At 39.6% G+C, this 15,291-nt stretch overlaps 1 protein-coding gene across 1 annotated transcript in view; it reads right to left on the minus strand.

Moving 5' to 3' along the window:
• Positions 1 to 3,709: 3,709 nt before the first annotated feature.
• Positions 3,710 to 15,291, minus strand: part of LOC124129113 — a 48,653-nt gene continuing 37,071 nt past the window's right edge. Inside the window, exons 4-6 of the mRNA XM_048388161.1 lie at positions 4,638 to 5,861; positions 4,192 to 4,312; positions 3,710 to 3,845 (exon numbers count right to left, since the gene is read on the minus strand). Coding sequence (XP_048244118.1) covers positions 3,710 to 3,845; positions 4,192 to 4,312; positions 4,638 to 5,861 — 1,481 coding nt within the window. The remainder of the gene's footprint in view (positions 3,846 to 4,191; positions 4,313 to 4,637; positions 5,862 to 15,291) is intronic.

Consider the following 15,291-nt stretch of genomic DNA (forward strand, 5'->3'; position numbering starts at 1 on the left):
AACGGAGCTAGATCCAGGGTATTACCCATCAGAGAATGGAGCTATAATAATCGAGGATGGTAATGGAGTTGAACGTTGAGATGCAGTCAGCATTGGCTTACACAAAGCGCGACGAAAACCAATGGCGAAACACTTTAACCGATTTAGTTTTTTAAATGATCACACTACCGTCGAAAACAGGATCGAAAATAAATATTGTAATCCACCATTCAACATAAAGGAAGAAGGCCTTACCATTAGTTATATGATGGAAAATCTGATTCCAAATTGAACATTGTAAGCAATTGACATCCAACAGAAATAACTTCGGTCTTACATTGCTCACAGTTAAGCCAACTGAAACTGCCAAGTGACAAGTGATTGAGAGTACAGAATGTTAGACAAACTACGCAACACACACAGATAATCCAAATACATTATTCTCAAATATCCTAGCAATGTATCCCGGGTTTGAATATAGGTTTGGGACATATCTCGTCTTTAAATACACTGTAGTCCATCCTCAAGGTTAACATTAAATATGCGTTCTTACAGCCTTCCAAAGGGATATTGAGAGAGACATTCCTTCTGGTGAGGTGAGGTGAAATGGGGTTTAACGTCGCGTCCAAGATTATTGCACTTATATAGCGACGTGCATGTACGTGTGTGTGTTTGTGTGGCTGCTTGTACTAGTCCGGACTGATGCCGATTTATAGTGCTAGCTCACTGAGATACCATGCCGCAGTTTAACATGAATATCCCACTCAGACACAGTATACGGACTCCGAGCCGACCAGACCTTGTTTTAGCCCCTTAATGCCGAGCACCAGACAGGGTAAAAACAAGTACCATCTTTTAACGTCTTTTGGTATGACGCGGCCGGGGATAGAACCCCGGACCTTCCGCTCTCCGGGCGGATGCTCTACCACTAGACCACGGAGGCGGTCCCTTCTGGTGAAGAAAACACAGGACATTAAGAAGACTGAGAAGCAATGTGACAACATTTAGGTTTACCGAATAGCAATGAGACAAACTACTGAACTCATGTTGATGCCCTCTACCTTCTGTTGGAATAGCCCAACATGCTTCTGCACCTGATCCCTTCAGTCTAGACAAAAACAACCACTTCATATTGATGGCACAAACATGTATACGTACAATGTAACTAATCACAAGTATACCATTAAACACCATTAAACAAATGAGTATCTTTGACAAAGCTACTTAGGCATTTTAAGTTCAATACCAATACTGCTATATGAGAGAATGGGAGCACTGTTTACGTAAGAATGGTTTGAAGTGTCTCACTAATTTCAGCAAGTAAAGCAAAGATTATACCTTTTGAGCAAACCCTATATTTATAAGTTTTGGTTTTACAATATTGTTCAAAGTGCATTTGTTCGGCGCTGTTTTCCTTCAACTAAGTGGTTGCTCAAAATGCACTTATTACCCAGTCAATGGATCAGTGTGCACTCAACAAGTATTTGTCAGCTCATTGGGGAGTATACATCCATATGTGCTTCAGTGTGGGACAGGATAAAGGCCAGAGTTTGGATATTAACATAATCGTCTGATAAATCTATAGGATCAATATTGGTGAACATTTAGTGATCTTAACCTGCATGTCAACACAATACCATTATACAACTGCATCTTCAATCATTTACATGGATGTATCTAAATTTGTGTTTCCAAAACGCAAAAGGTACATGTCGGGTGTCAAGTTCTGGTCCCTGAACACGAGTGAGTGAGTGAGTATGTTTTACGCCGTTTTTAGCAATATTCCAGCAATATCACGGCGGGGGACACCAAAAATGGGCTTCACACATTGTACCCATGTCTTGGATCGAACCCGGGTCTTCGGCGTGACGAGCGAACGCTTTAACCACTAGCCCCCCCCCCCCCCCACCACCCACCACCCCTGAACATGAAGTGTATGACCATCATAGCTGTAGTTACAGGGGGTCGGTGTGCACGTCCTCTGATGTTTCAGAACTCAGACTAAGGTATATTCTATAGACATAACAACACGGACATTTCAGAAAGGAAACAGTACATGACTGTAGGGATTTGCAGGTGCATACATTGGAACATGGTCCGTTTGGTCGCCTACCACAACAATGCCACTTCAGGGAATTCCAGGCCATCAGGCATGTTGAATGCCAGACACACTCAACACCATGTTGCCATACAATTCACTCATCAACCATTGCTAGACTCGATACGACACCAGATTCTGATCATCCACGTCCAAGCAGCCCAGTTCGACAATGTTGTGTGTCTCTGGTATATTGACGTCAATCGGTTGTAGACTGTCATGCAGTATACCCAGTATATAGTGACTACATGGAAAGATTTTCATGAATACTAAATACATGTTATAAAAAAAACTGTCAATAAAGGACAGTAAAATAACAAGACTATCACAGATATATATGTTAAACTATACATAACAATACAATATAAAAATGGGCTACAGATCACTAGGAACTAAAGTTAGGCAACCAAAGTAAGGACAATGGGGACTTACGGTACCTCTGCTACCTTCTTGGTATCAAAGCAGGAGTTACACAATTCCTCTGGTTGCTTGGGTTTGTTTGCAAGTTAAGCCGAAAATATAAATCTCCGAATGACATGTACTTCCGATACCTCTCAATGTTACATTACGTGAACACAGCCACTAACAATCTTAGTTAACAATTCATAAAACAACTACCTATGTGGATCACAATATATTCATCAATTCTATGACACCCCCCCCCCCCCCCCCCCCCCCCCCAAATAATAATTAAATGAGGACTAACATTATTCAAAAGATCCTTTATGGATGAAAACTTGAAATATGTATCCATTGTGATGGAAATACCAACAAAGTCAAACTAGACATGCTTAACTGTGATTCTCTCATCACAAAGAGGAGCGTAGGATCCTCACCGTTCAATATATACTCATGTGTGTAACGTGATTGTCCAATACGACATCATCGCATGCCAGTTTTTTTAAATGTAAATTTGAAAAGAAAAAGAAAAAGGAATTTGCTTTTTTCAATGAGCCATAGCAAAAGATTGTCATCAGCACAAAAAAGATTGTTCGTAGTTGGTAATTATCAATAGCAATATAAATATAGTTGGGTACCTTTTTGAGAGGCGTTTGGGTCCCGTTTTGTTGACGATATTACTGACCAGGGCTTGTCAGTGTAATGTACAAGGAAAGACAAGAAACTTAGATCGAAGACATTTTCGACGTATGTTTGAAACCCAATCAGCATAGGCGTAGAGGTGAAAAACTTGGGCCATTTTCAGGATGAATCCGTGATTTGAACCCACTATAATATTGAAAACCACAGCTTTATATATGTCTACATGTACACGAAACCAAATATTGTCATAAAACATTTGTGCCAGAGGTTACTAACATAAGATGCCTTTTGACTCAATCCCAAAGAGTGAGTAAATTGGATTTTACACCACCTAAAAAAAGCAACTTTGTACCTGTATGGGAACTCGAACCAGCGTCTTTGATGTGACGAGCGAACACTTTAACCACAAGATCACCTATTTTACATTGCAAACAAACTGATACTCTTTGGGGCGGTGTTTGTTTTTAGTGAAAAGACATCTCAGGACAGACATTACATCGGGAACACAAATGACAATTACTGTAAGAACAACAAAGGTAATTCCAACTGATCCTATAGTGACGGCACTGGGTCTGTTGTCCTGGGCACTCGTCAGCTTCCTGATAGTCTTTGATAGGTTCTTAGTCTCCAGAAGAAGAAGGTCCATAATGTCTTTCCGTAACATCCCAAACAGCTCCTCGGTGATGTTCCAAGGAACATGGGTCTTGCAATGACATCCACATTCTTTCTGTTGAGGCATGGAAGATGTCAACTCATACATGTCATGGTTAGAGGATGATTGGACGCTACTCGATTCGGATGTTGCAAAGGGAGGAGGAGAAGAAGAAGAAGAAGAAGAAGAAGAAGAAGGCGAAGTAAACGAAGGAAAAAAGGGAGAAGAAAAGGGAGGTGAAGAAGGAGAAGGAGAAGAAGGAAAAGAAAATGGAGAGGAAGACGGAGAAGCAAAGGCAAGAGAAGACGAAGAAGACGAAAACGAAGGCGAAATAAAAGAAGGAAATAAGGGAGAAGGAAAAGGAGGAGAGGAAGGAGAAGAAGGAGAAGGCGAAAAATGAGAAAAGGAAAAATGAGAAGGCGAAATATGAGAAGACGAAAAGGAAGGAGAGGAAGACGGAGAAGCAAAGGAAAGAGAAGAAGAAAAAGAACGTGAGGTAAAATAAGAAGAAGAAGAAGAAGAAGCCGCCACAAGTTTGTTACCTGTAAAACAAGATAGTAGAAATTAAAGAAAACATGCATGGTATATCTCAGGGGGGCTCGCACTATAAAATCGGTTCGGACTAGCACACACACACGCACGCACACACACACGCACACACACACGCACACACACACGCACACACACACACACACATGCAACATGCAACATGCAACATGCACGTCGCTACATAAGTGCAATAATCTTGAATGCGACGTAAAACCTCACCTCACCTAACTTGAATGGCCTGTAAACATATTGGTCCGACGCTAGGTACTCTTAAATCATCTTTACTGTGAAGAGAGGTATATTAGATATATGGCTTACCAAAGTTCATATTGAGAGGTAAAGCTGCTCCATTATACTTGTTTTTATTTGTGCCATAGAGGTAAGCGCCAAATTTGAGGGAACCTTCAGAGAACACGACTGGCCATTCTGTTACTGTCATTGTGTACACGTCATAAGGGCAGCTTGAGATGACCTCGTGGACAATTGTAGAAGCTGAAAAGTCGGGAGTATCCTGTCTGTTAAACACAAAGGCGATATTCACATATTCAGCTACATCCAGCTCGATAGCTAGGCCATAGTCGACATATATGCTTGTGGTGAACATGTTGGTTGCGGGTACGAGATACATCGCTGCATCTGCTAGCCTCTGGTCAAACTTCTCAGCGTTATTCGACTTGCAGAAGGAAACCACAAGAACTGGAAAATTTGAGTTTATACATTGCTGCCCACTTTCATCCGTGTCAATGTCCACATAATCGTACGCATTAAGTAGGAAGACAGCTCCAGTACTGGACACGACCCGGGTGTTGTCAGAAGAAGAAACGACTCTGTTGATGGATCCCCTTGCGCTGCCATAATGACTAATCAGGACATAACTCAGACCAAACTGATCAACAGGAATCAACATCTCTTGAAGAGTATCAACATTAGATCCACTTATATTCATTAATTGATGTCCAGAGATAACCACGAAAGGTTTGTTACTGACAACATACGTCCCCGTGAAGTCCCCAGTACATTGTAGACCATAAACGTCATATGCTTGGAGGGTGTGGCTAGAAGACTCCCCAGTTGTACGTTCACCACATTCACCACTGGAAAGCCTGTACAAAACGTCCACTGTGGTGTCATTCATGATGGCAACAAGAAGGAACACAGGATAAGCAGTGTTCATCTGACCAATGTATGTAACTGCGACATAGGACGTGGACAGCGCGTGTAGAGGAAGTGCCATGTATCCAGAGGATCTGATTGGAACCCCATCGTAGACGTACACTGTCACAGGTGATGTAGAAGTGACATTCACGGCAGATGCCACAGTTGTAAAATAAGCAGTGTACCTCAACTCTGTGGGTAGGTGAGGCTTCCATGTTTCCCCGGGTGCTATGTCCTTTGTGAGGCGTTGACTCAGAAGTGGGATGGTGATCGTCACAAAAGCTCCATTTTCAGCTGAGATTAGGAGGATCACGTGACCGGTATTCTTATTGGCGTGAATAAATGACATCATAAACTCCGTCCCTCTTTGATCTTGACCAGCAGTAGCTGAATAAGGAAAACAAAAACCACATAAAACATTATTATGAAGAGCTCATCAACACAAGACGTTTGCCATAACGATTGAAAGATTAACTGGGTAGGTGAATTTTATTTCAAAGATAAACATAATGTGTTCCATAATACCGAATCTACTCGCATACATGAGCGGCATGGAAATAAACGTGTTTAGCACAACTACCTAGCTAACATGAAGAGTGCGCCCCAAAAGAAAATTCAGCAAGCAATGTTTAGTTTTGCACTGCAGTTCACTATTATGTCGTCACGCTGCACATTGTGGTGGCCACAGTCGGATATAGAAACGCCAGATGTTTCATTTTGTAAACTAATACTGTATATATTCCCTACAGGGGAATTGAGATGCGGGGTATTTTTGTGTCTGTTACCTCTCTAGGGAGGTTTTCATTTTTACGTGTAGCGTTTTGATCAGTTGGCTTTATATAGACGAGACACGTACTCATATGATCAAGCGTTGTATGAAGGTGACGTGTCTTGTATTATAGTGTTCTGCTAGATAAAAGTCAGACTAAGGCAGAAGATGACACTGAACAAAAAATGTGAATAAAAGAAAAAAACAACCTTCCAAAACCAAAATAAATCTCTGCTAACTGTACAATTCCGATCATAAGCATGAACCACTATAAAATAGTGATGGTACCAGGTGTTCCTGCATCAATGTATTGTTTACGTCATACAAATCTTATTTGACACTCGACAATTGTGTTTTTCAAAGACGGTAGAGTACGATTAGTACATTTTGTTCAAGGAGAGCTCAATAGGTTTCAGAAATTATGGGTAATAAAGAAATTATTACACTCGCATGTGTCTCATACTGATTTTACGAAACTCGCTCGGGACACACACAAATTCTGACGCTCGTTTCGTAAAACCAGAGTGACGAAAACTCACAATGTATTGTAACTCCTAACCAAGCACTTTAGATGATTTGGGGAAATTGCCATAGAAGGTAGAAGGTATAGTGGGAATCCAAAACGAGACAGGCGTAGATCTCTACGCATACTGCTGTGTTTGTACTAACATTATGGACAACATTACTTCCTAAAGATTTAATGTAACAGCGATCAACATTATGTTATTACATTATTACCTAATTCGATGTCTTTTTGAGAATTCGACCACCTTTTGTTTTTGAAACCACTTTTTTTCAATATTCTCATATTCTAAAATTATTCTAAACACCTTAGGATCTTTTCGGCTCTGAATATGCCTGTTACAAACGTTAGTTCTGTGTCATTCGATATAGTACGTTATTATCATCATGGTAAATTCTATGTGTAATATTCCAAGTTCGTGCAAATGATTTTGGTCATTGAAATGAATAAAAAAAGACAAAACCCCTCGATAGTCACAAGACATCCTTGCTGAAAGCAGGGTCCACTTCACGATTCCGACTATATCATGAGCAAGTATATATCCCGACTATATCATGAGCAAGTGTTTATTCCGACTATATCATGAGCAAGTGTTTATTCCGACTATATCATGAGTAAGTGTTTATCCCGACTATATCATGAGCAAGTGTTTATCCCGACTATATCATGAGCAAGTGTTTATTCCGACTATATCATCAGCAAGTGTTTATGAACCCCCATCAAACTGAGACGACATCAGGTGTTCGCGAAAAGATGGGCGTAACCTGTCCCACCGGTGACACCTGTAAAAACACATGCAAAGGCAAGCCCACCACTCACCGGAAAAAAACCCCGAGAACATACGACACAAGCCAAAACAGGGAACCGCTTCAGACAGATGCGCCAAACTCGGAAATGACTTCATAAACTCATGCTCACGATTTAGTCTCAATCGAACAATTGACTCTATTGAATATGATAAGGGTTTTGCGGTTTTTATTCCCAAATGTCCACCGCAAAGTCGTGAAAGTTTTGGTAAGGCCTCGAATGTCTTAACCCTGATCAAAGTTAGCATTCCGTCATTCTAAATAGACATCGATAATAAAATCATAAAATCACACATTACCAAATACTGCAACTCATTAGATGGCACCCGAGACAATACGGACTGGACGCTACTTAACGTGGTTGACAGGGAGCCGATAGCAACCCGTTCACCTAAGCATTATCACTCCGACCCGCCAGCAATTAATGAAACCCTAGCCCTAGGAAATGCCTCTACTCAAAATGCAGTGACCAAGCCTGCAACTCTGTTAACCGAACCGGGGCTCTACTCCTGCCGTTTCCCGGTAGCCGAAACCAACGTCCATGTCAACGCTTGCGGTCCGTTGACTCAACGTCAGTAAGCAGTGGCCTAAGTACGAAACGCAGAATGGAACGGGGTAGCCGCCATCCGACTGTCTAGCAGACATGTACAAAGTCATGTTAGAGAATATTCAGAGAACACAACGTGCAGCAGCTAGGGTTGTATCCTGTACCTGAAACTATTCAACATTACAACAGTCTTGATGTTACTTCACTAGCTTCCAGTAGAAACCAGAAGAAATCTCTGCCTCGTATATTGGTATCAGTATGATCTAACGGTCGGAAATTCAGAACATCTTGTCAATTCTACATCAACACACAAATGATGAAAAGACGTCATTCAATGTTGTCACCCGGAATTGTGGAACAAACTACCTATTAGGATAAAACTATCTCCGACTTTGAACATGTTCATATATGAGCTTAAAAAGGGTTTTGTATGTGCCGAAAGAAGCGGGTTTTTAATGTTTATTATTATTATTATTATTATTATTATTATTATTATTATTCCAATATTGTAACGGAAACATCTCACAATGTCAGTATCCAAAATAAGAAGACAGAAACAGTGTACTTACTTGATAAAACCAGCATGAAGCCCAACAAAGGTAAGAATAAGTGAAATTGGAAACACATGTTCATGAGATTTCATTACAAAGTGACTGAAACATATCGCAAATAAGCTGTGTCGGGCTACAGGCGTGTTGCCAAGATACATATATAGATCAATAGATATTTCGCAGTTGTTTTGATCTGAGACAGACGATCATGTCTGAAGGGTTATGCTTGAGAAGAATGCATCTCTGGAGTACGTGAAGACAAAACAATCCTTTGTTCTATACTCAATTCCTTAATGCATATAACCAATCAAGAAAGGTACATGTATTCCATTAAGGTACTGTCAGTCCATCTATATATACACATATACAGAGCGTGTAAGTACTGATTCATTGATTTCAAGATACAAAGATATGATATGAAAAATAGTTCAGGCGTATTTTTTGCGCATTTTCAAAAACTGAAAGGATTTCCTTGACTCTTTACAATCTTAGAAAAGAACCAGTTTCAGATCTGTTAAAACATTCAATTGTTCAAATTTGTTCACCACTATCCCACATGACAAACTTAAGCAAAACTTCATTCCTTGATACAAGGGGCTTTTGTTACAAAACGTGATGACCATACATTAAGTTACAGATCTATCTTCAGAGGTTCAGGTCAAAAATGGAAGCAAATGCCACCTGAAGTTTACGAAATGCTGGTCTTCCTCATTGATAACATGTACAATTTGGGGGCAGGACATTTAGGCAAGAAGTAGAGCACCAATTGAGCTAGCCTTCATGCTGATCTGTTTCTTTATGCATATGAATCAGATATGCTGCACGGATTGGCAAAGTGAAAACAAGGTAATTTAGCCAAGACGCTTAACTTAAGCTTCAAGTATGTCGATGTTCTCATATCGTTCAATAACGTCAATTAGCCAAGTGACTTCAAATGGTTTACCCACCTGAACTAGAAATAAAAGAAATCAGTGAGACCGCTTCCTCTGTAACAGTTTCATATAAGCATAAAGATTGAGAGGGACGAAACACTCTCTACAAGAATGTGTGACACTTCCCATAGTCAACCTTCCCTTCATACCAACAATATTCCTGCAGCCCCACCCTTGGTGTCTACATGTCACAAATTTTGAGGTACAATCGCACATGCTCGTTCTACCACGATTTCAGAGAGCGTCATACAACTCTTGCTCAGACGTTGTTTGATGAAGGTTACAACATTCTAGCCCTCAGTAAAGCTTTCAAAAAGTGTTATGGTAGACATGTGGAGGACATTTCCAAACATGACGCATCAGTGACAAAAATGACGTCGAATGCAGTTCCCTATTTTGACTTAAAACGTATGTTCCCATGATTTTCAGGTGAACAATTGACTCAGCTTTGCGCGTGTTTGCGGGTGCCACCAGTGGGGCAGGATACGCTCACCTGTTCGCAAACACCTGGTCACATCACTATTTGATTGTGATTCATGAACACATGCTCATGATATAGCCAGAGTCGTTCAATGGACTCTGCTTTCAGCAAGGATGTCTTGTGACTATGGAGGGATTTTGTCGCTTTGATTTACTCTCTCACTATTCAAAGAGTAAGGCATGGGGTAAAGTATATGCTTACTCCTTCATGATGTGATGTGTATCACTTCTACATGCCATTCAAAGACAGGTTTAGCACAAGTTTTAAGTTTACCATTTGCTTCAAATGTTATGCCTACATTTTTACAAAGCGCGTGACTGGTATGTGTATGATCCAGGGCGCATGCCTTCTTTCTTCTACTTCACTTGATTTGCCAAACACTACACATTGGTTTTGTCACTGTTAATCTTTAGGTTATTTTTACATAAAACACTCTAAGACCATCAAGTAAAATTTGTATTATTTGTAATCTGTCGGCCATCAGCAAACAACAAATGACAAATATTTAAAACATTAAGTGTTTTTTGATTACCATCAAATTGGAATTCAATTTGGGAAATTATTAAGGGGAAATATTGAACAATGTTGAATTTAAAGGATTTTGAAATGCCTTCGGATATATTATTAGTTATAGTGTCTTTAGACACCATAACGAATTTACTATGCCGAAAGGTTTACATTATTTGGTATCTTTGTCGCACATATCATGTCAAAATGAAAACTTGACACTTACAACCGGTATAAGCTACAGGACCAGTACATATGTTTCCGATACAACGCTCTAATGTCAAGATAAACGTTAACAATGGAATAAATAATGCACTAAATGTGAACGTTTAAAGTACTATAGCTAAAATGGATAGAGTTGTCATAAAAATACTCGCATGTTAACAGAAATCTGCGGGCCACTGTAACTTGATAGCAGTCCGCTTTCCCCTAACGGCGGGCTGCTATCTATTCTCTTGCTATGTGACGTCATTGGCGTCACGTTTCTTGTTTGTGACGTCATCCTATAGCATCTTCTACGACGTTGCTATTTATAACTCAGTGACCTCCGTTGTAAGTTTTTTTCTCTGTAATTGTTATCAATAAAGTCACGAACGTGGTTTCTTTCATAAATAATGTCTTTGCTCATCACAATTTATGATATTAAAACACAAAACAGTGTAGAATAATGAATTTCTGTACCAGAATTTCCATGTGAAATATGTGAGGTGGGTATTGGAAAATTCAAAATGGCTGCTACAGACGGTTACGGTCTCATATCAGGTCAGTACCAACCATCTTGGAATTTTACTGACGGTATACGGGCTCATGTGGGGTCAGTAGTTCTGCTCTCTGATTGGTCAGTCTCTCTTTGTAGCATAATAAATCTGTATATTGTTGCAATTATATAGCTGCCTGTAAATACATTTCGTTTCAGCTTGTTAGCTTCTCGGGATCAGCATTAATAGATTTTTTTCTGATGAAGTTGTCAGTTTATTTAATAGTTCTTATATGTTCCTGTTTTGATAGTGTTTCCAGTTGTTCTAGCCTATTTTGTTTATACACATATTGTTTTCTTTTGCGTAACCTTTTGCGTTCCTTTTGGCAATAAGAGCTCTGTTTTTGTAATTGAAATATTGCTTACTTTATTCACCTCGTTATATTTTTCTCCATACTGCGTTAGGCATACATGTAAAGTGAAACGTTATTTTTTGTTGAGATTAAACGCTTAAATTAATTGTGGTGGCATCAATAGATTGTGAATGTATGCATAGAATTATTAAATTATCGTTTACCTATGTAGATGTTACATACTTCCTAAAACATTAACTGTCAACCTTGTATCTGCTGTGGCTAGGTGGTGTGGCAGTTAGAGGGGTAAGACTAGGGCATCATCATACGTGATTTGCCTCCTTTCCCTGCAAAATGCGCAAGAGTAAATTATATTAAAATGACATCACCGTAGAAGATAATAACAACGAAACAATACATGACTGTTAAGATTTGCACGTGCAAATAATGCACCTGGTCCTTTTGGACGCCTATCAGGAGAATGCCAATTTTATGATCAGGAAACCCAGGTTATCGTCGAATGCCAGAAGTTTTGCAACTTCCATGTTACCATAATGTTCACTCGTCGACCACCAAGACTCGATGCAGCACCACAGGCCCACCTTCACGCCCAAGCAGCCCATCTATGAGGATGTGTTTGGTAGAATGATTGACAAGAAGTATACCCAGAGTATTAAACTGTTGGCTCGGAAGTGAAAAAAGAAAGAAAAAAGATTGTCGAAAGCATAATAAAGGAAATGTCCGTTTTGTTCAATTGTTTTAAAATTGTAAATATTCAAGGCATGTAACATTTTACCAGCGAAAACTGGGAGGTCTGTACATAGTGCCGACGTAAACTCAGTAGATCTTCGATTGCACAATTCTTTAGAAAAACCAGTTGTGATTGAATGGTGAGTCGGGTTTAAAGCTGCTGTGGACTTTTTAACTATATTTCTGCACCAAACACAGTATATATTTCAAAGAAAATATACATGAGGTGACCAAGTATGAGACCCTAATTCAATGATTTGAAAAAAATATGACAGTGTCAGCTTTCAGATTATATCAGATAAAGAAACGAATTTACATGGACAATGATGTTTAAATTTGCTGTGAGGGATATTCAACCATAAACAGATAGTTTATAGTAATACAATAATTTGGTTACCAGCAGCACAGTTTTGTCACTTATGGTTGACGATATTTCAGTGAAATCAGGGTGTGTCAGCGTAATGTCGGATGGAAACTAATGTTGACTATCAAGTGCAATGCCCTATCCCAGTGTGTTTTTGTGGTGAACAATTGACTTGCCCTTTCATGCGTTTGGTGCCTCAGGTGGGACAGGGCGTGCCCACCTTTTCGCTAACACCTGGTATCATCACTATTTGATCGAAATTGTACAATAGACCCTGCTTTTAATGTCACAGAGGGGTACACCAGAAATGGGCTCCACACATTGTACCCATGTGGGGAAACGAACCCGGGCCTTTGACGTGACGAACGAACACTTCATCAATTAGGCTACTCCACATGCCTCTCACCATCAAAGAACGTAATAAAATAATGTGCAATGCAAAGTATGTACCTACGATTACCTTGACACACAAAGTATATCATGCTGGAACTGCTACAATGTGTGAGGTGCAGTTTTCGGGGTGGGTGGTGGTCAGGTTTCCGTGTGGTTAGGTTACCTGAGAATATTATTCATCATATTATTCCACAAGATAACTTTGATCCAGAGGATCAACACGGCGCAACGAAAGTTTGTAGCATTCCTACCCAATTGATGCAAGTACCTATACTGTCATATAAAGCGCACAGGCGTAAGCCAGAAGATGAAAGAAATTGTAATTCATATATTTATATAATTTGCATGTGGTACCTTCAGAATCAGGACTGAGAATAAGGCACGTTTCAGTTCAAATATTTATGAAATGTAAAAGTAGACAACAAACATATTATGAAAACAAAACTAGTAATATGTTTTCACGACAATAACTTTCTGGAACATTTGTTATTGTTTTCAAGGAACATGGGGTATTACTTTGACATAAGCATAGTGTTATACACGATATTGTTGACATTGATTTACAGTATCTACAGTGGTTATCTATATTTTTTCATAATTAAGCGTTTCAATGTAATAGCTACAATGTAATATTATTTTAAAATGACGATATACATTGTTGCATCAGCTAGCTTCTTGTCAAAATTTTCACTCTCATTCGACTTGCAGATGAAACTACAAGAACTGGATAATTTGAGTGTATACATTGCTGCCCACTTTCATCCGTGTCAATGTCCACATAATCGTACGCATCATTAAGTAGGAAGACAGCTCCAGTACTGGACACGACCCGGGTGTTGTCAGGGGAAGATATTATTTATCAGGACATAACTCAGACATAGACGACATTGATCCACAGGAATCAGCTTCTCTTGTAAAGTTATCAAATTAGATCCATCCATACATGTCATCAATAAAACTTTTGATTATATCCAGAGGCTGAACCACTAAAGGCTTGTTACTGACAACATACGTCCCCGTGACGTCCCCAGTACATCGTAGACCATGTACCACGTCATAAGCATTGAGGATGTGGCTAGAAGACTCACTAGTTGTACGTCCATCACAGTCACCACTGTACAAACGTCCATTGTGGTAACATCCATGATGGCAACAAGAAGTTACACAGTATAAGCAGATTTCGTCCGATAATTGTATGTAACTGTGATGAACTAGTATGACGCGAAAAGCTCGCGTGGAGGAAGTGTCTTGCATCCCCATGATATTCTCCTACACCATCGCATGGGATGTAGAAGTAACATTCACGGCAGATGCTACTGTTGTAAGATAATCACTGGTCATTATTATGGCGTAATGCTGCTCATCTTGATACAAACGGGATCAGGCCACAGTCGCATAATGAAACGACAATTTTTTTCATTTTGGAATATATTACTCTACCTATTATTTCAAATGGCTGCTGACAAAGCTTGAAAACAAATTTTTCTTCTGTATATGTTACCGTCCGCTGTGGTGCAGCCATCAAAGAGGCTGTTACAGTGATTTCACACCTCTCGTAGACATATCAAAATCCAGTATTTTCATTAATGTTACACCCCTGTCCCTCTATGGTACGTTCATGAGGATATTGATTTTGAAGAGGAGTTCCTACATTTATGTGAGTAAGTGTGTGAGTGACCTTTTTTGTTTCAGTCAGCAATATATAGAGGTTTAATACCTTAACAAACAAGCGTGATAACCTCTTTATCATACTATGTCATGCTAAACGACTGTCGTCAAAAAGAACTATTCTTTTGTTTCACATAAGATATATAGACAACGTGTATGCTCTCCTGGAATGTGCGCATTAATGTTTATTACTTCAGTGATTTGTCAATCGGACAGAGACAACAGGTGATACAGTTTAAATTAAAACCTGTGTTTATTTAAATAACAAATGCCTTCATGTATTTATTTCTCCTTGCCTTTCGCGGTAATCCATCGATACGGCCACAAAAGTAACTGCCCTTTATCAAAGGAGGTCCGCACTAGTCTATGAGATATTGTGTTTCTTTAGAGTCTGCCTGGCCTCTCGCGACGTTTCGAAATGACCCGGGAAGGCTTCAATGTTTCTCCGGGTGCTATGTCCATTGCAGGGTGTTGAC

Source organism: Haliotis rufescens, unplaced genomic scaffold, assembly GCF_023055435.1.
Source record: "Haliotis rufescens isolate VD_foot unplaced genomic scaffold, xgHalRufe1.0.p SCAF_7, whole genome shotgun sequence".
Lineage (NCBI taxonomy): Eukaryota > Metazoa > Mollusca > Gastropoda > Lepetellida > Haliotidae > Haliotis > Haliotis rufescens.